This window comes from Tamandua tetradactyla, chromosome 4, assembly GCF_023851605.1.
Source record: "Tamandua tetradactyla isolate mTamTet1 chromosome 4, mTamTet1.pri, whole genome shotgun sequence".
NCBI lineage: Eukaryota > Metazoa > Chordata > Mammalia > Pilosa > Myrmecophagidae > Tamandua > Tamandua tetradactyla.
This window is the reverse complement of record NC_135330.1, coordinates 191326122-191352845: the sequence shown is the minus strand read 5'-3', so window position 1 is coordinate 191352845 and position 26724 is coordinate 191326122. Positions and strand designations below refer to the sequence as shown.

General features: G+C 36.9%; 1 protein-coding gene across 11 annotated transcripts in view; it reads left to right on the top strand.

The window, feature by feature from the left end:
* The window catches only part of LOC143681660 (phospholipid-transporting ATPase IB-like), a 232010-nt gene that overhangs the window by 61703 nt on the left and 143583 nt on the right, over positions 1-26724 (top strand). For all 11 annotated transcript variants that reach the window (XM_077158874.1, XM_077158873.1, XM_077158882.1 and 8 more), the window contains 3 exons: positions 7890-8017; positions 18906-19017; positions 24791-24956. In XM_077158874.1, the coding sequence (XP_077014989.1) occupies positions 7890-8017; positions 18906-19017; positions 24791-24956 (406 nt within the window). The remainder of the gene's footprint in view (positions 1-7889; positions 8018-18905; positions 19018-24790; positions 24957-26724) is intronic.

Genomic DNA, 26724 nt, shown 5'->3' with positions numbered 1-26724 from the left:
GTGACTTTATTCTCTCTTATAACTGTATAATCCATTGTATGTATATACCACAGCTTATTTAGTCACTTGTCTGTTGATGGAGTTTGGCCTGTTTCCATCTCTTGGCAGTTGTAAATAATGTTGCTATAAACATCAGTATGCAAATGTCCATTTGTGTCCTTGCCTTTAGTTCCTCTGAATATATACCTAGTGATGGATTTGCTGGATCATAGGCAATTCTGAGGAAGTTTGGCTTCCTGAGGAAGCGCCAAGATGCCTTCCACACTGGTTGTACCATTTTATATTCCCACCAACAATGGATAGTGTACCTTTTCTCCACATCCTCTCTAGCACTTGCCATTTTCTGTTTTCTTGATAGTGATCGTTCTAGTGGGTGTGAGGTGATATCTCATTGTGGTTTTGATTTGCATTTCCCTAATAGCCAGTGAAGTTGAACATCCTTTCATGTGCCTTTTAGACATTTTTATTTCCTCTTCTGAAAAGTATGTATTCATGTCTTTTGCCCATTTTTAAACTGGGTTATTTGTCTTTTTTGTTGTTGAGCTGTAGAATCTCTATATATTCTGGATATTAAACCCTTATCTAATATGTGGTTTCCAAATATTTTCTCCCATTGTGTTGGTTGCCATTTTATTTTTGTTGGACAAAGTTCTTTGATGCACTAAAGTGTTTAATTTTGTGGGGATCCCATTTATATATTTCTTTTTCCATTGCTTATACTTTGGGTGTAAGGTCTAGGAAAATACCTCTTCTCTAGATTTATAAGACATCTTCCTACATTTTCTTCTAAAAGGCTTATGCTCTTAACTCTAATGTTTAAGTCTTCAATCAATTTTGAGTTAATTTTTGTATAGGGTATGAGATATGAATCCTCTTTCATGCTTTTGCATATGGATATCCAGTTTCCAAGCACCATTTATTGAAGAGGCTGCTCTGCCCCAGGTGGATTGGCTTGATCACGTTGTCAAATATCAATTGTCCATAGATGAGAGGGTCTATTACTGAACCCTCAATTTCATTTCCATTGGTGAGTATATCTATCCTTATGCCAGTACCATGCTGTTTTGACCACTGTAGCTTCATAATATGCTTTAAAGTCAGGTAGTGTAAGATCTCCCATTTCAATTTTCTTTCTCAAGGTATTTTTAGCTATTCAGGGAACCCTGTCCTTCCAAAAAAATTGGTTATTGGTTTTTCTACTTCTGCAAAGTAAATTGTTGGGATTTTAATTGGTATTGCATTGAATCTATAAATCAATTTAGGTAGAATAACATCTTAACTATATTTAGTCTTCCAATCCATGAACATGGCATGCCCTTCAATTTCCTTAGGTCTTCCATGATTTCTTTTATCAATTTCTTATAGCTTTCTTTGTATAGGTCTTTTGTATCTTTAGTTAAATTTATTCCTAAATATTTTATTCTGTTGTTTGCTATTGTAAGTAGAATTTTTCCTTGATTTCTCCTCAGATTGCTCATTACTAGAGTACAGAAACATTACTGATTTTTGAGTGTTGATCTTCTACCCTGCCACTCTGCTGTACTCATTTATTAACTCTAGTAGCTTTGCTGTAGGTTTTTCGAGATTTTCAACATATAGAATCACATTATCTGCAAACAGTGAGCGTTTTACTTCTTCCTTTCCAATTTGAATGCTTTTATTTCTTTTTCTTATCTAATTGTTCTGGCTAGAACTTCCAGCACAATGTTGAATAACAATGGTGGCAGTGTACATCCTTGTCTTGTTCCTGATTGTAGAGGGAAAGCTTTCAGTCTTTCCCCATTGAGGATGATGTTAGCTATGGACATTTCATATATTCCCTTTATCATGTTGAGGATTTATTTATTCCCTTTATTCCTATCCTTTGAAGTGTTCACCACTTCAAATGTGATGAATGATGAATTTTGTCAGATACCTTTTTTGCTTCAATTGAGATGATCATGTGGTTTTCCTCCTTTGACTTATTAATATGATGTACATTAATTTATTTTCTTGTGTTGAGCCAGCGTTGCATACCTGGAATAAATCCCACTTGGTCATGGTGTATAATTCTTTTAATATGTTGCTGGATTTGATTTGCAAGTATTTTCTTGAAGATTTTTGCATCTATATTCTTTAAAGAGATTTGTCTGTAGTTATCTTTTCTTGTAGTATCTTTGTCTGGTTTTGTTATTAGGGTGATGTTGGCTTCATAAAATGAGTTATGTAGCTTTCTTTCCTCTTCAATTATTTGAACAGTTTGAGTAGGGTTGGTACACTTCACATATGAAGCCATCTGGTCCTGGACATTTCTTTTTTGGGAGCTTCTTGATGACAGATTCAATCACTTTATTTATGATTAGTTTGTTGAGGTCATCTATTTCTTCTCAGCTAGATGTTGGTTGTTCATGTCTTTCTAGGAATTTGTCCATTTCATTTATATTGTCTAGTTTATTGGCATGCATTTGCTCATAGTATCCTCTCATTACTTCCTTTATTTCTGCAGGGTCAGTGGTTATGTCTCCTTTTCTATTTCTGATTTTATTTATTTGCATTCTCTCTCTCTCTCTCTCTCTCTCTCTCCCCCCCCCCCATGTCTCTCTCCATCGCTCTCTTTTTGTCAGCCTTGCTAAGATTCCATCAATTTTATTGAATTTGTCAAAGAACCAACTTCTGATTTTGTTGACTTTCTCAATTGTTTTTATATTCTCAATTTCATTTATTTCTGCTCTAAAATCTTCATTATTTCTTTCCTTTTGTTGGCTTTGGGGTTAGTTTGCTGTTCTTTCTCTAGCTCTTCTTGGTGAACAGTTAATTCTTTCATTCTTGCTCTTTCTTCTTTTTAAATATAGGCATTTGTGGTAGTTAGATTCAGTTGTCAACTTGGTCAGGTGAAGGCACCTAGTTCTGTTGCTGTGGACATGAGCCAATGGTACGTGAACCTCATCTGTTGCTGATTACATCTGCAGTCGGCTAGGAGGTGTGCCTGTTGCTATGAATGATGTTTGACTTATTGGTTGGTGCTTAAATGAGAGAGCGCAACGTAGCACAGTCCAAGCAGCTCAGCATGCCCCATCTCAGCACTTGCAGCTCAACCCAGGACTTTGGAGATGCAGAGAGAAATCACCCCAGGGAAAGTTGTTGGAACTCAGAGACCTAGAGAGAAGGCCAGCAGAGACCATCCTGTGCCTTGCCACATAAGAAAGAACCTCAGTTGAAAGTTAGCTGCCTTTTCCTCTGAAGAACTAACAAAATAAATCCCCTTTTATTAAAAGCTTATCTGTCTCTGGTGTGTTGCATTCCAGCAGCTAGCAAACTGGAACAGCATTTATGGCAATAATTTTCCCTCACAGCACTGCATTTGCTGCATCACATAAATTTTGACATGTCGTGTTTTCATTTTCATTTGCCTTGAGATAGTTACTGATTTCTCTTGTAATTTCTTCCTTGACCCACTGGTTGTTTAAGAGTGTGTTGTTTAGCATCCATTTATTTGTAAATTTTCTGTCCCTTTGTCTGTCATTGATGTCCAAATTTATTCCATTATGGTCCAAGAAAGTGTTTTGTATAATTTCAATCTTTTAAAATTTATTGAGACTTACTTTGTGGCCTAGCATGTGGTCTGTCCTTGAGAATGATCTCTGAGCACCTGAGAAAAATGTGTATCCTGCTGTTGTGCGGTGTAATGTTCTGTAAATGTCTGTTAAGTTTAGTTCATTTAACATAATTTTCAAAATCTCTGTTTCCTTTATTGATCCTCTGTCTAGATATTCTATCCATTAATAATAGCAGGGAATTGAAGTCTACAACTATTACGGTAGAGGTATCTACTTCTCCCTTCAGTGTTAATTGTTCAAATATTTTGGAGCACTCTGGCTTTGTGCATAAATACTTATGATTTTTATGTCTTCTTGTTGAATTGTTCCTTTTATTAATACATAGTGTCCTTCTCTGTCTCTTTTAATTGTTTTACATTTGAAGTTTAATTTTGTTGACTATTAATATAGGTACCCCTACTCTATTCTGGTTGTTAGTTGCATGAAATATCTTTTCCCACCTTTCATTTTTAACCTTTTTTTGTCCTTGGGTATAAAGTGAGCCTTCTGTAGACAGCATATAGATAGATCCTGTTTTTAATATCCATTTTGCTATATCTTTTGATTGGGGAGTTTAATCCTTTAACATTTAATGTTATTACTGCAAAGGCAGTAATTTCTTCTACCATTTTCTCTTTTGGATTTTGCATGTCACATCTAATTATCTTTTCTCTTTTTAGCTTTACTGATAGTCTTCATTTCTTCACTCTTCTCTAGACCTTTCTCTCCTGTATTTTTCTATTTGCCTGTTGTGCTCCTTTTAGTATTTCCTGTGGAATAAGTATTTTAGTTACAAATTTTCTCAGTGACTATTTGTCTGAAAATATTTTAATCTCCCCTTCTTTTTTTATTGAAAGTACATTTAAGTCTTAAAAAGAAAACCTTTTAAATGTTTATTTCACACAGCAAATTTTAAATCATATAAAGAAGCATATTTGAATCTAGTCAGCAGAAGCTCTGTTTCTTGTAAGCATTTAAATAAAAAGTACAGTAGCAAATAAATTCTTTTAATATTATATTAGGGAAAAATGCATGCATACTTAATCTCATGTTTATGGATCTTATCTAGAGCCTAATGAGATTTCTAAAATTTGTGTAATGCCTTTCATCATTCTTAAAGTCCATTACTGAATAATGTTGGTGTTATAAAAAATTATTCTTCAAAGACTCAATTTTTTACATTTACCAGTGTCTGAGAAAATAATGCTAGCTATGAATAAATAACAATTAGCTAAAGAATGATCACATTTCTAATCTCTCTTTTGTAAGCCTAATTATTCAGCAAGACCTCAAGGCCTGTGTGAATTTAGTTTATTAATGACTACAACAAGCCAATCTTGAATTATATTCAGAATTTACAGAGTTATGTCTCTTCAAGCCTATTGTAGGTCTCCATTGTTTTTCCTATCTCTTTTATCATACCTTTCATTACCATAAGTTCTGCAATTTGTTTTTTCAAACTTTTGAGTTTTTTATGTTCTCCCAATGTCTTTTTTTTAACTTTTTTATTGTATAGTATAACATGTATGCAAAGCAAAGAAATAAAAAGGCAATAGTTTTCAAAGCACTCTTCAAAAAGTGGTTACAGAATAGATCCCAGAGTTTGTTGTGGCATACCATACAATCCTCTTATATTTTTCCTTCTAGCTGCTTCAGAATATAGGAGGCTAGAGAGCTTAAATACCTTTTTATCATCACAATTGACTTTTTTTCCTTCTTTTTTGTGAAAAATAACATATATGCAAAAAAAGATATAAATTTCAAAGTACAGCATCACAATTAGTTGTAAAACATATTTCAGAGTTTGACATGGGTTACAATTTCACAATTTTAGGTTTTTACTTCTAGCTGCTCTAAATCAGTGGAGACTAAAAGCAATATGAATTTATGATTCAGCATTCATATTCATTTGTTAAGTCCTACCTTCTACGTGTAATTCCACCATAACCTTTGATCTTTCCACACCTCTCTTTGGGGTTGTTTGGGCTATGGCAATTCTAAATTTTTTATATTGGAAGGGTCTGTTACTAATATGGGGTAGGGAGATGGAACTATCTGATGTTCTGGAGAGGCTGGGCTAGGTGTCAGGACATAAGTAGACCAGGAACCAATCTGGAGGTTGTAGATCTCTGGCAAGTTGCTCTAGTGCCTGGAACCCTTGTGGAATCTTATATATTGCCTTAGGTGTTCTTTAGGATTGGCTGGAATGGTCCTGGTTGGGGGTTGGCAAATTATAATAGGTAGCAAGGTCTACCTGAAACTTGCGTAAGAACAGCCTCCAGAGTAGCCTCTTGACTCTCTGCCATTGATACTTTACTAAATATACTTCTTTTCCCCTTTTAGTTAAGATGTAATTGTTGATCCCATGGTGCCAGGTCTGAATTCATCCCTGGGAGTCCTCTCCAACATCACCAGGGAGACTTTCACCCCTGGATGTCATGTCCCATGAAGGAGGGCGGGCAAAGATTTCATTTGCTGAGTTGGGCTTAGAGAGACTAAGGCCACATCTGAGCAACAAAAGAGGTCCTCCAGAAGTAACTCTTAGGCATGCCTATAGGTAGTCTTAGCTTCTCCGCTACCTACGTAAGCTTCACAAGAGTAAGTCTCATAATCGAGGGCATGGCCTATTGATTTGGATATCCCTAAATTTTGACACAGTATCAGAGGATTTCCTGATAGTAAGGTTTAATAGTTCCATAGTCTATCTCCCCTCCCTCAGGAGTCAATGTCTTCTTTATATCCTCCCTCAACTTGTTGATTTGATTTTTGATGAAATTTTGCATGTCTGTTCAAATATCTTGAATTAGTTGTTTCAGTTCCTGTATCTCATTTGAAATGTTGGTTTGTTCCTTTGACTGGGCCATATCTTCAATTTTCCTAGCATGGCTCATTATTTTTTGCTGGCATCTAGGGTTTTGATTTCCTTCATTATTTTTTACTGGAGGTGTTTTCTCTTTTACCTAGGATTTTTTTGTTAGTTGTCTTTGTTCTTTATCTGTTCTTTGGCTTTCCAGTAAACGTATCTTAGACTGCTAGCATAAGTTCTATTTAGCTGATCAGAATTTTTTGGTTCTTGTTTTTCTGTTTCTTGCCCTATCTATATGGAGCCCTTTTTATTTTAGTTTTTTTTTTTACACTATAAACGGGTGAATTTTATTTAAATAAAGCTGTTTAGAAAGAAGATGAATAAGAGCTGTTGTCATGTACACAGGTTAATAGCGAGTGTTTTGGAATCAGACAGACCTGAGCTTGAGTCCCGAATATTTTAGGATGGTTTCCTCAGATATGATCAACCCCACTCTGATTTTTCCAGACCAGAGAGGCTCATGTCTCAGGAGGAGAGAGTTGCCAGTATGAAATTTACTTGAGGGTGAAACCCAGCAGGTTGTCAGATTTTCTATGAAATCTCTAGTCTCTGTCAGCCACTTTTATTTTAATTTAACTTCTCCATAGTTTGTTTTAAAGTTTTTACTCTGGTCTCAGTGCCAGGGATGGTCATTTATAACCATTTGAAGTACTTTTTGGTGCCCTATACTTCAGATAAATCTGCTACTCCCAGCTGTTTTATTTAAGGGAAATGGGAAAGACTAACAGGCTTGGCTGCTTCCATATGCTCTTTAAATTTGATGATTACACACAGAACACTTTCTCTTCATTTTATTTTCGCACTCAGAACTTAATATTTCTTTGCTTTTATTTTATTTTGCTCTGGATTGCTTGTTAAACTGATCTATTTTTTTTTTGAAATATCTAAAAACTAATGGTCCACTATTCATATTCTTAGTTTTCTATTGTTTGAAAAAATTCCTGACCTACTAATGCAATTTTTTGAGGTTTCAAAGGCAAGTACATGGGTGCCTCTTGACATCATGAAGCAGATATCCAACTTTAGATTTTAAAATTTACATATTTCTTGATTTTTTTCTTAAGTGGTGGGCTTTAAGCTCTATTAAGTAACTTTATGAATACTTTAGCAGTATCTAATTCAGGTATATAGGCAAATGAATAAAATATTATGTGATGTTTGGTTATAGTAATTATACCTTTCAAAAATAATATTTTCAGCAGAGGTAGTGAAAATTATCTTTCCTATTTCTTTCAACCATAATAAAATTATTTTGAAAAATATTGGTACAGCAAAGTCTTCTGATAAAGTTTATATTGAAGTTCTTTATGAATTGTTTTATTATCAAATAAATGCATAACATTTGTAGACACTGACTTTCATCTTTGTTTATTGACTACCAAGAGATATTGAACTCTGCTGCAGTACATTAAACTTTTATTTTCCTTTTATTTATTTCTTTTTTGTAGTCCTTGGCAGAAACAGCAGAAATATATGCAGAAAAACCATTGTTAAGCCTGTCTGGAAGAATAGAATGTGAAGGACCTAATCATCATTTTGATAACTTCATTGGAACCTTGTATCTAAATGGTCACAGGTATCACCTTTCTCTTCTCAAACATTTTTTTTTCTTTCAAAGAACATAGAGTGTGATCATTTTTGTTCTTTCAGTTAATCAGATTTTACAACATTGTGATTGTTCATGTTTTACTTGACTTTGAGAAAACAAGTATACTGAAGCATCAATGCAATTTTTTAAAAAAGAAGTCAAATATAAGTGGAAAGTGAAAGACATTGTCTTAATTGGTATACCTGCAAATGCTAGAGGTAGAGAGTTCAGGTCTGTGATTTCAGGTTCATGTGTCAACTTGGCCAGGTGGTGGTGCCTGGTTGTCTGGTTGGGCAAGTGCTGGCCTCTCTGTTGCTGTGAGGACATTTCATGGACTTAAATCATGACCACGTTGGCTGCATCCACAGCTGATTTCAGTTGCTTCTTCAATGAGTGACACTTAATCTAATCATCGGAAGGCTTTGAAGGAGGACTAAGAAGAGACAATCATTTTTCCTCCTGCTTCAGCCAACCAGTCTCTCCTGAGAGTTCTTTGAGGACCTTCATTGAAGTTTCCAGCTCACAGCCTACCCTACGAATCTTGGACTTTTGCATTTCCACAGTTGTGTGAGAGATTTTTGTAAATTTGATATATACAGGCAGCTCCTGCTGATTCTGTTCCTCTAGAAAACCCTAGCTAATACAAAGTCCAAGTTCCTTTTTTTTAAAAAAAATATCATTTTAGGAACATATACAATCTAAAATTTCTGCTCCTTTTAATCATATTCAGATATATAATTCAGTGCTGTAAATTACATGCACAATATTGTGCTATCATCACCATCATCCATTACCAAAACTTTCCATCACTCCAAACAGAAATTCTGTACCAATTAAACATTAACTTCCCATTTCCTACCCTTCCCCAGCCCCTTGGTAACCTGTATTCTAGCTTCTGTCTCTGTGAATTAGATTGTTCTAATTACTTCATATCAGTGAAATCATGCAATACTTAACCTTTTGTTTCTGACTTATATCACTCAACATAATGTCTTCAGGTTTCCTCCATGTTGCAGAACTTTGTTCCTTTTACAACTGCTTAAAGTTCCTTTTCACCACTGCTTAACAGCCTATCATATGCATATCACACATTTTGTTTAACTGTTTGTCTGCTTTGGACATTTGTGTTGCTTGCATCTTTTGGTATTGGTGAACAAAGCCACTACAACATTGGTGTGCAAATATCTGTTTGAGTCCCTGATCCAAGTTCCTTTATTAAAAAAAATTTTTTTAATTGTATAGTACCACATATATACAAAGCAAAGAAATAAAAAAGCAATAGTTTTCAAAGCACTCTTCAACAAGTAGTTACAGGAAAGATCCCACAGTTTGTTACGGGCTACCACACGGTCCTCTCATATTTTTCCTTCTAGCTGCTCCAGAATATAGAAAGCTAGAGGGCTTAAATACTTTTTTAATCATCACATTCGACTTTTTCCCCTTCTTTTTTGTGAAAAACAACATATATATACAAAAAAGCAATAAATTTCAAAGCACAGCACCACAATTAGTTGTAGATCATATTTCAGAGTTTGATATGGTTACAGTTTCACAATTTTAGGTTTTTACATCTAGTTGCTCTAAAATACTGGAGACTAAAAGAGAGATGAATTTAATGATGCAGCATTAATATTCATTTGTTAAACACTATCTTCTGCTTAATATTCTGTATAACTCCATTGTCACCTTTGTTCTTTCCATACCTCTCTTTAGGGGTGCTTTGGCTATGGTGATTCTAAATTTTTGATATTGGAAGGTGTGCTGCTTTGAAAGAATGTATGGACCCTAGAAAAGCCATGTTTTTTTTTTTTCCCCAAACCAAAAAGTATTTTTTTCTTTATTACAGAAGTTGTGGGTTTATGGAACAATCATGCATAAAATACAGGATGCTCATTTGCCACTCTATTATTAACACCTCATGTTGCTGTGGATATTTGTTACAATCGATAAAAGCAAATTTTTATAATTGTACTCTTATTTTATTATTAATTAACAGAAAAAAAGAAATTAACCCAACATTTAGATATCATACCATTCTACATATTCAATCAGTAATTCTTAACATCATCACATAGATGCATGATCATCGTTTCTTAGTACATTTGCATCGGTTTAGAAGAACTAGCAACACAACAGAAAAAGACATAGAATGTTAATATAGAGAAAAAAAATAAAAGTAATAATAATAGTAAAAAAAAAGACAAACAAACAACCAGACAGACAAAAACAAAACAAACAAACAAAAAAACAAAAAACAAAAAACAAAAACCTATAGCTCAGATGCAGCTTCATTCAGTTTTTTAACATGATTACTTTACAATTAGGTATTATTGTGCTGTTCATTTTTGAGTTTTTGTATCTAGTCCTGTTGCACAGTCTGTATCCCTTCAGCTCCAATTACCCATTATCTTACCCTGTTTCTAACTCCTGCTGGTCTCTGTTACCAATGACATATTCCAAGTTTATTCGCGAATGTCGGTTCACATCAGTGGGACCATACAGTATTTGTCCTTTAGTTTTTGGCTAGACTCACTCAGCATAATGTTCTCTAGGTCCATCCATGTTATTACATGCTTCATAAGTTTATTCTGTCTTAAAGCTGCATAATATTCCATTGTATGTATATACCACAGTTTGTTTAGCCACTCGTCTGTTGATGGACATTTTGGCTGTTTCCATCTCTTTGCAATTGTAAATAATGCTGCTATAAACATTGGTGTGCAAATGTCCGTTTGTGTCTTTGCCCTTAAGTCCTTTGAGTAGATTCCCAGCAACGGTATTGCTGGGTCGTATGGCAATTCTATATTCAGCTTTTTGAGGAACTGCCAAACTGCCTTCCACAGTGGTTGCACCATTTGACATTCCCACCAACAGTGGATAAGTGTGCCTCTTTCTCCGCATCCTCTCCAGCACTTGTCATTTTCTGTTTTGTTGATAATGGCCATTCTGGTGGGTATGAGATGATATCTCATTGTGGTTTTGATTTGCATTTCTCTAATGGCCAGGGACATTGAGTATCTCTTCATGTGCCTTTTGGCCATTTGTATTTCCTCTTCTGAGAGGTGTCTGTTCAAGTCTTTTTCCCATTTTGTAATTGGGTTGGCTGTCTTTTTGTTGTTGAGTTGAACAATCTCATTATAAATTCTGGATACTAGAGCTTTATCTGATATGTCATTTTCAAATATTGTCTCCCATTGTGTAGGCTGTCTTTCTACTTTCTTGATGAAGTTCTTTGATGCACAAAAGTGTTTAATTTTGAGGAGCTCCCATTTATTTATTTCCTTCTTCAGTGCTCTTGCTTTAGGTTTAAGGTCCATAAAACCGCCTCCAATTGTAAGTTTCATAAGATTATTTCCCAACATTTTCCTCTAACTGTTTTATGGTCTTAGACCTAATGTTTAGATCTTTGATCCATTTTAAGTTAACTTTTGTATAGGGTGTGAGATATGGGTCTTCTTTCATTCTTTTGCATATGGATATCCAGTTCTCTAGGCACCATTTATTGAAGAGACTGTTCTGTCCCAGGTGAGTTGGCTTGACTGCCTTATCAAAGATCAAATGTCCATAGATGAGAGGGTCTATATCTGAGCACTCTATTCGATTCCATTGATCGATATATCTATCTTTATGCTAATACCATGCTGTTTGGACCACTGTGGCTTTATAATATGCCTTAAAGTCAGGCAGCACGAGACCTCCAGCTTCGTTTTTTTTCCTCAAGATGTTTTTAGCAATTCGGGGCACCCTGCCCTTCCAGATAAATTTGCTTATTGGTTTTTCTATTTCTGAAAAATAAGTTGTTGGGATTTTGATTGGTATTGCATTGAATCTGTAAATCAATTTAGGTAGGATTGACATCTTAACTATATTTAGTCTTCCAATCCATGAACATGGTATGCCCTTCCATCTATTTCGTCTTCTGTGATTTCTTTTAACAGTTTTTTGTACTTTTCTTTATATAGGTTTTTTTGTCTCTTTAGTTAAATTTATTCCTAGGTATTTTATTCTTTTAGTTGCAATTGTAAATGGCATTCGTTTCTTGATTTCCCCCTCAGCTTGTTCATTGCTAGTGTATAGAAATGCTACAGATTTTTGAATGTTGATCTTGTAACCTGCTACTTTGCTGTACTCATTTATTAGCTCTAGTAGTTTTGGTGTGGATTTTTCCGGGTTTTTGATGTATAGTATGATATCGTCTGCAAACAGTGATAGTTTTACTTCTTCCTTTCCAATTTTGATGCCTTGTATTTCTTTTTCTTGTCTAATTGCTCTGGCTAGAACCCCCAACACAATGTTGAATAATAGTGGTGATAGTGGACATCCTTGTCTTGTTCCTGATCTTAGGGGGAACGTTTTCAATTTTTCCCCATTGAGGATGATATTCGCTGTGGGTTTTTCATATATTCCCTCTATCATTTTAAGGAAGTTCCCTTGTATTCCTATCTTTTGAAGTGTTTTCAACAGGAAAGGATGTTGAATCTTGTCAAATGCCTTCTCTGCATCAATTGAGATGATCATGTGATTTTTCTGCTTTGATTTGTTGATATGGTGTATTACATTAATTGATTTTCTTATGTTGAACCATCCTTGCATACCTGGGATGAATCCTACTTGGTCATGATGTATAATTCTTTTAATGTGTTGTTGGATACAATTTGCTAGAATTTTATTGAGGATTTTTGCATCTATATTCATTAGAGAGATTGACCTGTAGTTTTCTTTTTTTGTAATATCTTTGCCTGGTTTTGATATGAGGGTGATGTTGGCTTCATAGAATGAATTAGGTAGCTTTCCCTCCACTTTGATTTTTTTGAAGAGTTTGAGGAGAGTTGGTACTAATTCTTTCTGGAATGTTTGATAGAATTCACATGTGAAGCCATCAGGTCCTGGACTTTTCTTTTTAGGAAGCTTTTGAATGACTGATTCAATTTCTTTACTTGTGATTGGTTTGTTGAGGTCATCTATGTCTTCTTGAGTCAAAGTTGGTTGTTCATGTCTTTCCAGGAACCCGTCCATTTCCTCCAAATTGTTGTATTTATTAGCGTAAAGTTGTTCATAGTATCCTGTTATTACCTCCTTTATTTCTGTGAGATCAGTAGTTATGTCTCCTCTTCCATTTCTGATCTTATTTATTTGCATCCTCTCTCTTCTTCTTTTTGTCAATCTTGCTAAGGGTCCATGAATCTTATTGATTTTCTCATAGAACCAACTTCTGGTCTTATTGATTTTCTCTATTGTTTTCATGTTTTCAATTTCATTTATTTCTGCTCTAATCTTTGTTATTTCTTTCCTTTTGCTTGCTTTGGGATTAGTTTGCTGTTCTTTCTCCAGTTCTTCCAAGTGGACAGTTAATTCCTGCATTTTTGCCTTTTCTTATTTTCTGATATAGGCATTTAGGACAATAAATTTCCCTCTTAGCACTGCCTTTTCTGTGTCACATAAGTTTTGATATGTTGTGTTTTCATTTTCATTCACCTCGACGTATTTACTAATTTCTCTTGCAATTTCTTCTTTGACCCACTTGTTGTTTAAGAGTGTGTTGTTGAGCCTCCACGTATTTGTGAATTTTCTGGCACTCCGCCTATTATTGATTTCCAACTTCATTCCTTTATGACCCGAGAAAGTGTTGTGTATGATTTCAATCTTTTTAAATTTGTTAAGACTTGCTTTGTGACCCAGCATATGGTCTATCTTTGAGAATGATCCATGAGCACTTGAGAAAAAGGTGTATCCTGCTGTTGTGGGATGTAATGTCCTATAAATGTCTGTTAAGTCTAGCTCATTTATAGTAATATTCAGATTCTCTATTTCTTTATTGGTCCTCTGTCTAGATGTTCTGTCCATTGATGAGAGTGGTGAATTGAAGTCTCCAACTATTATGGTATATGAGTCTATTTCCCTTTTCAGTGTTTGCAGTGTATTCCTCACGTATTTTAGGGCATTCTGGTTCAGTGCGTAAATATTTATGATTGTTATGTCTTCTTGTTTAATTGTTCCTTTTATTAGTATATAGTGTCCTTCTTTGTCTCTTTTAACTGTTTTACATTTGAAGTCTCATTTGTTGAATATTAGTATAGCCACTCCTGCTCTTTTCTGGTTGTTATTTGCATGAAATATCTTTTCCCAACCTTTCACTTTCAACCTATGTTTATCTTTGGGTCTAAGATGTGTTTCCTGTACACAGCATATAGAAGGATCCTGTTTTTTATTCCATTCTGCCAATCTATGTCTTTTGATTGGGGAATTCAGTCCATTGACATTTAGTGTTATTACTGTTTGGATAATGTTTTCCTCTACCATTTTGCCTTTTGTATTATATATATCATATCTGACTTTCCTTCTTTCTACACTCTTCTCCATACCTCTCTCTTCTGTCTTTTCGTATCTGACTCTAGTGCTCCCTTTAGTATTTCTTGTAGAGCTGGTCTCTTGGTCACAAATTCTCTCAGTGACTTTTTGTCTGAGAATGTTTTAATTTCTCCCTCATTTTTGAAGGACAATTTTGCTGGATATAGGAGTCTTGGTTGGCAGTTTTTCTCTTTTAGTAATTTAAATATATCATCCCACTGTCTTCTAGCTTCCATGGTTTTTGCTGAGAAATCTACACATAGTCTTATTGGGTTTCCCTTGTATGTGATGGATTGTTTTTCTCTTGCTGCTTTCAAGATCGTCTCTTTCTCTTTGACCTCTGACATTCTAACTAGTAAGTGTCTTGGAGAACGCATATTTGGGTCTAATCTCTTTGGGGTGCGCTGCACTTCTTGGATCTGTAATTTTAGGTCTTTCATAAGAGTTGGGAAATTTTCAGTGATAATTTCTTCCATTAGTTTTTCTCCTCCTTTTCCCTTCTCTTCTCCTTCTGGGACACCCACAACATGTATATTTGTGCGGTTCATATTGTCCTTGAGTTCCCTGATACCCTGTTCAAATTTTTCCATTCTTTTCCCGATAGTTTCTGTTTCTTTTTGGAATTCAGATGTTCCATCCTCCAAATCACTAATTCTATCTTCTGTCTCTTTAAACATATCATTGTAGGTATCCATTGTTTTTTCCATCTTTTCTACTTTATCCTTCACTTCCATAAGCTCTGTGATTTGTTTTTTCAGTTTTTCTATTTCTTCTTTTTGTTCAGCCCATGTCTTCTTCATGTCCTCCCTCAATTTATCGATTTCGTTTTTGAAGAGGTTTTCCATTTCTGTTCATATATTCAGCATTAGTTGTCTCAGCTCCTATATCTCATTTGAACTCTTCTTTTGTTCTTTTGACTGGGCCATATTTTCAATTTTTGAGCATGATCCGTTATCTTCTGCTGGCGTCTGGGCGTTTAGTCAGATTTCCCTGGGTGTTGGACCCAACAGGTTGAAAATCTCTGGGTTCTGTTTTTCTTATCCTGCCTAGTAGGTGGCTCTCGTGGCACACGTTTGTCTGTGGTCCCACCAGTAAAATGTGCTGTGGGTCCTTTAACTTTGGAAAACTCTCGCCGTGTGAGAGGTTCCCCAGCCGAAGCGGCTTGGAAGAGTGCCAGCTGGCCCGGGGGTCCGGACGCAGGGAGGGTTGCCAGCCGCCGCAGCCCGGGAGAGCACCCGTCCGAATTTCCTAGTCGGCCCGGGGCGCCAAGCGTGGCGGGAGGGCCCCAGCCACCGCAGCCCGGGAGAGTGCACCGTTCCCAGCCGGACTGAGGAGTCATGTGTTTGGAAGGGACCCCCCCGGTCACCATTCTCTGCGGTCTGGGGATTTCCGATCCAATTCTCTCAGTAGGTCTGGGGGGCCTTGCGTGGTGGGGGCACCAGCCGCCGTGGCTTGAGGGGACCGCCTGCCCAATTCTGCCAGCTGGCCCGGGAAGGAGGAAGGGAGGGACTCTGGCCACTTACCGCCCTGTCCAGGAAAGCCCGCGCCCCTCGGTGATCTCACCAGAGCTGGTTCTCCCAGACAGTCAGCCGTTCCAGGATGGGGTACGCTGTCTTTTTGATCTCTGTCGTGGCTCTGGGAGCTGTTCTGTATCGTTTCTACTCCCCTAGTAGCTGTTCTGGAGGAGGAAAGGTGAGGATGGCAAGGCTGTCGAGGACGGTGGCGGAGGAGCCGGTGAAGGCGGAAGAGGGCACGGTGGTGGTTGGAGAGCCGCTGGAGTAGGAGGAGAAAGTGAAAAGCCATGTTTTAATCAAAATCCCATTTCATAAAGGTAGAATAATCCCTGTTCAATACTGTATGTTTTAATTAGATCATCTCCCAGGAGATGTGATTTAATCAAGAGTGGTTGTTAAACTGGATTAGGTGACAACATGTCTCCACTCATTTGGGTGGGTCTTGAGAAGTTTCTGGAGTCCTATAAAAGAGGGAACATTTTAGAGCATGAGAGCAATTCAGAGAGAGCCAGAGAAGAATGACATAGCCACGAGAGCCCATAAGCCAGCGCCCTTTGAAGATGAAGAAGGAAAATGCCTCCTGGGGAGCTTCATGAAACAGGAAGCCAAAAGAGAAAGCTAGCAGATGATGCCTTGCTTGCCATGTGCCCTTCAAGTCGAGAGAGGAATCATAACTGTGTTCACCATGTGCCTTCTCTGATGAGAGAGAGACCCTGAACTTCATGGCCTTCTTGAAGCAAGGTATATTTCCCTGGATACCTTTGATTGGACATTTCTATAGACTTGTTGTAATTTGGACACTACTACGGCCTTAAAACTGTAAACTTGCAACTTATTAAATCCCCCTTTTTAAAAGCCATTCCATTTCTGGTATATTTGCATTCCAGCAGCTAGCAAACTAGAGCAGATGGGTCTATCACTAATATGGGGTAGGGAGATGAAACTGTCTGATGTTCTGGAGAGGCTGGGCTAGGTGTCAGGACTTAAGTGGACCAGGGACCCATCTGGAGGTTGTAGGTTTATGGAAAGTTACTGTATTGCCTGGAACCCTTGTGGAATCTTATATATTGCCCTAGGTGTTCTTTAGGATTGGCTGGAATGGTCCTGGTTGGGGGTTGGCAGGTTATGATAGGTAGCAAGGTCTACCTGAAGCTTGCGCAAGAGCAACCTCCAGAGTAGCCTCTCAACTCTATTTGAACTCTCTCTGCCACTGATACTTTATTAATTACACTTCTTTTCCCCCTTTTGTTCAGGATGGAATTGTTGATCCCACGGTGCCAGGTCTGGATTCATCCCTGGGAGTCCTCTCCCACATTGCTAGGGAGACTTTCACCCCTGGATGTCATGTCCCATGTAGGAGGGAGGGTAATGATTTCACTTACAGAGTTGGGCTTAGAGAGACTGAGGCCACATCTGAGCAACAACAGAGGTTCTCCTACATAAGCTTCAGAAGAGTAAGCCTCATGATCGAGGGCATGGCCTATTGATTTGGTGTCCCTAAATTTTGACACAGAATCGGGGGATTCCCTGATCATAAGGTTTAATAGCTCTATATATTTTTGTCCCATCCAACTTTGCCAATACTTTTTGACTACCTGCTTACTATACTCTAGTATGTATACAGGCATTAATCTATACAGGATTAAAGGACCTCTTTCTTATTCTGGGCTCCCTGAGTTGCAGTTGTTCAAATGAGCTATACAGACAGGTTGAATTAGATTATGCACTACAGAAAATTTCAGTTCCGGACCAAATAAACCTTTCTTCCATTGGTCTCAAAAAGTATGTGTGGTTCTAAAATATAGACACTGTCTTCCTTACTATGTTCTGAATTATTTTAACCCCAACCTGTTCAGCTTTGATCTTATCTCTAAATATCTGATTATATATATATATATATATATATAAACAGCCTCTCAAAATCCAGAAATAATAATCACCACTCCAGACTTAATGTGTCTGCTCTAAAAGCTGACAATCTAGGCCCCTGTTTTCTTATAAGCATTTTCTATAGGTGACCAGACCATTGCTGTTCTTTTGATTCTGGCTTATTTTGTTTCACCAAATGCCCCACGTGTTCATTCACATCGTTGCAGGCCTTCCAAGTTTCTTTTGAGTATTAATATTTAACACATCCTTTGGGGCAAATCAGTGGGGAAAACAAGGTTTTGAAAGTGACCAAAGAAGAAAGAAAACTAAGGATGCATTTTGATTATGATGGAGTGTTTTTCCTTACCTCTGCTCCTCTTATGCCTATTTTCCACTTAGGACTTTCATGGGAGTACATTTATATGTTGAGTAGCCCAGTGCTGGAAGGGAAGAGGCTATGTAAATATGGCAGAAAACATGCTCTCTGCGCGTTGAATTGCCACATGCAATCCCTTCTATAGATTACCAAATGGGCACGTGGATATTTATTTTTCCACCTCACCCTCCTGACAAATTAAATGCTATATATTCATAAAATGAACAGTATTTCCAAAGTGGATGAGGCTTTAATGATTGTCTCAGAATTCATCTTTTATTTTAGAGTAGAGCAGCAGAGTAACTGTTCATCAAAGTTAGTCTATAACCAGTTCCATTTTAAGCTTTTAGTCTTAAGTGCCACATTTTGCTCTCAAAAGTGTCTAGTTTGGATGAAATATTTCACAATAACCCTTGATATAAGAGATGTTTCTCGCCCTAACATTTAAAATGAACATATCTTTGGAATGATGAGAAATGAATGATAAAGCAAACTGTTTTCTAAAACATTTTAGGAAAAATATTTTTTAGGGAGAAACATTTGTTTTATTGCTTTTTGCCCCCAAAATCAAAATTGACCAAAGGATATACATATCATTGTGATGAATACACAATTCTGTGATGATATCGTGAGCTGCTGATTGTACACCATGTATGGAATGTTTGTATGTTAACTTTTATCAATAAAAATATTTTCTAAAAAATAAAACCTATGCATTTTAAGAGAAAACTCTTTGGGTAGTTTATAAATGCTCTTTCTTATTTTTTAGCCCTGTTCCCCTTGGACCTCACCAGGTCTTGCTAAGAGGTACAGAACTTAGAAATACTCAGTGGATAGTGGGCATTGTTGTTTATACTGGATCAGAATCCAAATTCATGCAGGTAAGAAAATATGGGCCAATGAATGGAACTGTTTTTATATTTTTCTTTCCGCTTTTTTTATGAAATGTGGGAATTTAGTTATTGCCTCTTGAACTTAGGGACCTCATTTCTGTTCATTAGCCTGAAATTTGAAGGGAGGGCCATATTTCAACTCTGATTTAGATCTTTCTTGACCTTTAAAATTATGTATTAACAGACATTTATTATCCTGTGTCTTAGGGAATGGGGGAAATTTTTCTCAACTTAGGTTTATATTGAGTAAGTTGAGAAAGTGCTTCAGTGTTAATAATATTTGATTTACATTATGTATCTATATTGACTAAAAGTCCATATCTGGCTATCACTTATGGTAAGATTTTTTTTTTTTTGCGAAGATAGCTTTAGAAATTTGACATAAATTATTACTCTCATGTATCAAACCTCATGCCTGTTAGCTTTGTGAACCCCTCAGGACATCGTGGTTTGGACTAGGAATCTCTTGAATATTAATTGTAAATGAGAAGTAACTTAACAATGTCTATCCATTTTTCCATTTTCTAAACACAACATTTGGCTTTAGCTGTTAATTCCCCCCATATTTATTTAGTACCCTTGGAGCTACAGTAAAAAACAGGGATATTTCCTACCCCCAGTTGCTGGTAATCTGTGGAGGAAGACAGTCAAGGTATAATACTACATTTATAATATTATAAGGAAGGGTACATATAGGAAGCCAAATGTATAAGGAGAAGCCCCATCCAACCCAATGTTGAGTCTGCCTTTGGGAAGTCGTAAATAAGCTGTGATCTGAAGGGTGTATAGAAATATAAGGGGGCTGGGAGGCCACAGAACAGGGGCCTGGCAAGAGAGCTCTAGGCCCAGGATATGGCACGTGTCCTGAAATACTGGTGAGTGCTGCTCAGGATGGCTGGAATGCACTTGGCAGGGGAAAGGTGGATGGAGTCGGGAGAGACTGGTAGGAGGCAGTTTGGGGCCCACATGACCAAGGTACTGGCTGCATTTTCTTGTGAAGCTGTGGCCAGCTCAGTAGCATGCAATCCTATATTTACTTTTCTGCTTCTCTGTCTCATAGTCCTTTTATGCCTTCTCTTGCTGCGCTGGGGTTGTGCTCTGCAATAACGAACATAAGCATGTACATTTTAACTTGAACTTTGCTTTCCAAGTGACCTGGGCTAGGACAGTGATATAAACTCAAGTTGTACCTTCAACAAAAGCTCATCCTTGGGCAGGAGACCAGGGTTAACATCTGGTTGTTGCTTATGATGTAGTGGAACCCACATCATAATGACTTTGTGATTCAGTGGTAAAATTTGCAATTTTTGAAGATACACATTTATGTCTTCAATTTTCTTCAATGGATAATTCTGTATTTCTTAATTATATATGTATATGAATACAGCTTCTCATTTAAGATTTAAATGTCTACTGTAACTTAAAAAATGAAACCAAACATCCCATTATCCACCCAGTGTGGTTGGTCTGTGCTGTAGCACGTGATAAAGGGCTTCCTATTCTATCACAACATTTTGTGGATCTAAATCCTTATAGGGTTTACTATACACACTGGCTGTGTCATTACAGAATAATCAAAATCCCAGAGAAGGTGTTTTCCTGTCTATAGATAAGAAACAATTAGTTAAGATAAATGTTTTCTTTCTCAAAGATTGTAAAAAGTAACATACTCAACTGAAAATGGTTCTATATTATAGAGCATTTATAGCTATTACTTACACAAGTTAACCAAACAGAGAGAACAACATGATCACTTTGGGATACAAATATTTATATTTAAAAGGAAGTTCCCTTGTAATAAGCTTAATGTAGTTAAACTTAGGATGTTTTCACTTTGTCTGTTTCTGTGCTTTGTAGGAAAGTTGAGTTATTTGCATAATTAATGTATTTCGATGTTTCATGAACTTTCAGCATTTTATAGTTCTCTCTTTTCAATGAAATATGGAATGGTAAATGTAATCTGGTAAAATGTGATTGAAAAGATAATTATTTTTACCTATGTTCTGATAGATTCTACAGATGATGTAGTTAGTTTTATTATGTAGATATTTATAGGAGAACTAGAAATGTTAACAGAAATTTACCATTTCAAGTTCTCACTTCAGATAGACAATGTATCATAGAAGATTTTTCCCTACCATAACCCAGAGCTTTGGTTTTCCTAAAATGTGCACATTAGGCCAATTATTGTAGTATTAACAATACCTGGAACATTTTTCCAACAGACTCTGGTGAGAGGTATCTTTTCATAGTTTTAAAATGGGAAATAATTTAAAAGCTAGCAGAGATAAGTCAATTAATAAGGTGTCCCTTTTTTCCCTATGCAGACAGTCCTGTAGGCTGTCAGATTTACCGTACTTGGTCTTTAAAAATGCTACAACACTGAGGTGCTGGACTGCTGTGAGGTTGGATTTGGTTTTGCAGAGCCCCATTGCAGGTGGTAGAGTGTGGGAATTAAGGAGGAGTGTGGGAAAAAAGAATAATCAGCAGTCATCCATTCCTGCTTTGCCACTAGAGCACTCTTTTGTGTTGTTGAGAGAGAATGAAATTCTGAGAATTAAAATGAACGTATCTTGTTATTGTGGAATTTAGTCATCCAAGTACATTCATTCATATATACATGTAGCCATAAAATAAAGTATTTATTGCCTATCTATTGAATTCCAGTTACCTTGCTAGGTCCTCACCTTCATGGGATAATAGTTGGAGAAGAAACTATACTGTGTTTACTATACACAGTAAACACAATTCCAATAAACTATGGTGTGTCCTAAGTTACAGGAAATACCATAAGGCAGGGCAGATACCAAGGTGGACATTCTGACTCAGGAGGCAGGTGTGCCTCTCCAAGAAAGTGATGTTCAAGCTGAGACTTGAAAGCTGCATTAGAGTCAGCCTAGCAAAAAGTCTCAGGAGAGGAAACACTATTCCATACAGAGAAAAGAGCTCTGTGGTAGTGTGGTGGGAGAGGAGAGCCTATTATTCCGAGGAATTGAAATTCTCAGATCAGCTACAGAGTGCATGCTCTTCTCCTGTTCTGAATAGTCTGTCATGATGGAAGCGCTCTCCACCATGTTTCTGGAAGCTGTGTATTGAAGTTGGCAGAGCTGCCATCAGCCTAAGTTACCAAATGACTGCATGGAGTAAGGCCATCCCAAGACTGCTAGGTGATCAAGAAATGAGCTTTTCTTGTCTGTGAGGCATTATATACTTTGGGGTCTTGTTATATTAGCTAGTCTACTCTATATACCACCTGAAAGGATTCTCAATTTTGCCTTCAGTGCAGGGGAGGGCCATTGAAAGGGTTTTTAATCTCAGGGAGGAAAGGTCATTGTGTGGAAAATAGAATGAAGGGGAACAAGATGAGGCAGGTAAGGCAATTTGGAATCTGCTGCCATGGGTTTGGACTAGGGGGAAAACAGAGATGGAAGGAAATGGATGGATTGGGAAGACATTTCGGTGGTAGAACCAATGGAATGTGTTGACTTTTTACATATGGGACGTGAAGGAGATGCAAGGAATTGTGAACAGGTGGTTCTTGACTTCCATACCTTCTCAGCTTTTCTATGTCATGAATTGACACTCTTTAATTTATTTTCCGAAGTTCATGAAGACTGGCAAAAGAAACTGGTAAAGAAACATTTTGAGCTGTTGCATGTTCTGAAGGTAAAAGTTTGCAAGTATTTGAATATTTTATAAAGATGAGTGGCCTAGGAACTGTTGACAACTAGCAAAAAATGCAAATCAGGAAAAGTAGAACATTAGATATGCTAAAAGTGGTAAATGTCTTATCTCTATTGAATATCAATTGGATTTTTATTCTGGGGGAATTTATGATTTCTGTTGTAAAGGAAAAGTACCAAACATACACAATGCTGAAAATATATTATTGAAGAATGGATCTAAATTTTGAGGAACAGTGATTGAGGAAATATAGATGTCTTAAAAAGTATAGATTGAGAATGAACATCTAAACTCTTCCAGCGGTACAAATGCAGTAAGAAGCACAGAAGACTTTTGATTGGAGCGTCAGGAAGCTCTTAGCTGTCCCCACTCCATTCTCCTCCCTCACTCTATTTTGCTTGCTCCCCCTCCATGAATTTTCCAGCAATGCTGATTTCTGCATAAAACGTCCTTTTTATGAGCTCCTAGAACCTCCTCACCATCTCAGCCTGGTGCTCAGAATTCCTTGCCAATCTACCTCCCATATCTCCCCAGTATGACCCCTCTAGTTTAGTCATGCTGATTTCCTCTTTGGATACTTAATTATCCAAGATTCAGCTCAAATTTCTTAGCTTTTATGGGAAATTTCCTGGCCTTGACTGCCTGCATGACTTTTTTGCTCTCAGCTCTTTCATGGTAATTGTTTTGGGCATCTATTTGTGTATTTTTGGGTCGGAAAACAATTTTGTATTGTCAATTGTGAATACACTCATCTGATCCACTTAATCAGTGGTTCTTAAACTTTATTTGGGACTATGATCAAAGGGCTAATAAAACTTTCTCCCTCCTCAGAAGGAGATAATCTTGGGTTAACTTTGCAACTCAGATCCTCTGGAAAACTGATGAAAGAGGAATATGTGCCATTTTACCAGTAACACAGCTTGTGATAAAAATGATGCCTAATTGTTTAACTGCCTCTGGAGCAGGAGGCCTGTGAGTGAACTATGAACACTTGGTGGGAAGCCATGGCTCTGGGTTTCCCCCAGTGCAGGAGAGCTTGTAACTGGGCATTCCATTGCTGTGACCTGGATGCCTGGCCAAGGGTTTCTTCAAGAGTTCTCCACTCCTCTATGGACAGGGGCTTTTAGACCAGGGTGGCTTCTGCACTAACCCATGTCACTCCATTTGCTCACATCTGAACTATTACTTGGGGGACCGAAGACTAGAACACGGACTGTTGTGAGGACCTAGCTCACTAAAACACACACCTGACACCCCAAACACATGCCTGGCATGCTGTGATTCCTGTTCTATAACATTCCAGATGAAGCCAATGCCAAGTGTGTCATTTTTTGGTCATATGAGTTTAACTGCTAATTCAAGCTTGAAATAACCAGTGCTAAAGAACATTGCAGAATGGACAATGCACATTCCCTTTGGGAATCTAATGAAAGCTGTGGACCATGCCTGTCTTTTTCAATTTTGAATCCTTAGAGCCTAGAATAGTGTCTAGAAGATAGGAGGCATATGGGAGATATTTGTTAAGAAAATGAATGCATATTCTCTAAGAAAAATGCCTATGTACTAAATGTTAAAAAAAAAAAAAAGGTGTGAACAGTTTTGTGATTTATCAGATGTCCTTCAGTCTCTTGGGATCCTGACATAAAGTTCTTGAACTTATAGCAAAACAAAACAAAACAAGAACTAAGTTTCTGGCATCCACAATGTGACTCCTTAGTAAATACTTGTAAAATGAGTTCACTAGCTTCAATTTTTATTCAGCCACTTTAGACTTTGCCCAAGTTCTCTTTTGGTTATGTTGGAATAATGAGCATAACTAGTGTTCTTTGAAGAATATATCTTCAGCAATTGTGATGGAATCATGTAAGTATGAGGCTATTTAGGATCAAGTAAGGAGAAAAGAGATGCATTCAACAATGTGGCGTGCTTTTGTTTAATTCGTTTTTTGGCAAAAGTGCTTTCCACTTTTTAACTGTGGGAATTTTGATCTCTTCTCTCCACCATTATGTTTGTGCATTATAATTCCTTAGGATATGTATTTCTCTCTCTCTCTCTCTCTGTGTGTGCTATTGTGCAGAATTTAGTCAAATCGCCTCTCAAGAGATCAAGTGTTGAGAAAGTGACCAACATGCAGATTTTTGCTTTGTTTATCCTGCTTCTGGTGATGTCCTTCCTGAGCTGTGTGGGTGCCCTCTTCTGGAACCAAAGAAACAGGGCAGACATCTGGTACCTCGGGAATAAGGGTACGTATCAGAGAAGGTGAGGAGCTGCCATGTTTGGAAACTGTAATGCTTCTAAAAGTACCTTTAAAGAGTTGTTTCCTTTCTCATTTAAAAAGGAAGACACTGGACTAATTGGTGGTCTCCTTCCCGCTGTCTTTTCTCTCCCTCAACTGAGCATTAAAGAGTTCTAGAAACAGAATGTTCCCTTTTTAGGAAGATTTTGAAAAGATTGTTTTAACAATTACACATAATCCAGGCACTCCAGAAGAAAGAGAGTAGTCAGGGCAGAAGCATGAGGTCATGAGTCAGCTGCACAAGGTCTGAAATTTTGGCTCTATTCTTTAATAACCACGAGAACCCAGGAAAGCTGTTTTTGCTGATCTGAACCTTTACTTCTCTCTTTAGAAACTAGAGATGATACCTTTCTCATTGATTTATTGGGGTGGTTTAGTACAGTGTTTAGGGCGGTACCAAAAAATGACAGTCGTGACAGATGAGGATTCAATGGCTAAATTGCCCTTCTGTCAATAAAAGGCTTAAAGCTAAACTGGGATTTGGTATTAAAAATTAAGCACTTTTTTGTTCACGTCTCTCTGTGTTTTCAGAGTAAACCATTATGCATCTTTCTGCCTTTTCTAATCTGTCACAGGAGGATTTTAAATTGCTCTCTCTTCCCATTTAAGAACCCATTTGGGAACATTTTAGGAATAAAGAAACAAAGACAGACTGTGTAAACCAAATTAAAAATCCATAGTTCATTCTTAAAGATAGGCTTCTAGATGTTGCCTTTCCGGCTTTGATTTCAAGCTTCTAGACCTTAGGTTTTTGGGTTTTTAAAAAATGTTTCTTGGGTTTTAATTTGCTTGTTCAATTTGCTTTAACCCAAGAGTATGATTATTGTCTTATTTTGAAACAAACATAAAGGCTTACAAAAGTCACTGATATTTTGATACAGATGCATAAATTGTCCATAAAATGTGTCAAGTTCTGTATATTGTACAATATTGACATTATGTTGGATTTTAAACTTTGGGGAAAATGCATGAATAACATTTAAAATTGCTGGGATAATCTCTGTTAATGGTAACTACATGATTTACTGTGGATACGTTTTACTGTTGGTCATTTATAATGCATTTTACCTTAACTGTAGAGAGATTACTTTTGGGGTGAATACTAAAACAAATCTAATAGAAGAATGTTAAGCTCCATATTTCATTTTTCCTTTACTCAAGTTTGACTGTTTAAAGCTTATTCTTTAGCCAGTGCATCCTCTGGAATCTTGTGCTAATATTCATCAACATTGATTCTGGAACCTTAACTTCTCCTTTCATTGGCTTTCACCCAACAGAGAAGTATCCACAAGCTGAGTCCATCCCTATGAAAGCCTGTATTCCACAGTCCCTTTCAGATGCCCTAAGTCTCTCTTCTTCCCTTCTTAATCAGACTTCTTAAAAGTGGAGGCTACCCATACTGTTTCCTTCTCCTGACTTTCTGGTCAGTCTTGGACCCATTTTAATCTTTTTAATCTCCACTTCAGCCAGTTTGCTGAAACTGTTTCTCAAGCAAATGAATAATCTTAATTGTCAAACACAGTGGTCATTGTTTTATTTATCATCTTACTGGGTCTCCCTGGCACCTTTATCTAATTGTTTTTTCACTCTTTTTTCTCCATTTGAGTCATGGAGATCTTGATCCAACCTTTGAATGCTGATGTTTTCACCAGGAATTCTTCATCTTCGGTTCATGAATCCCAAAATTTTGTGAAAAATGTTATGTATATATGTAT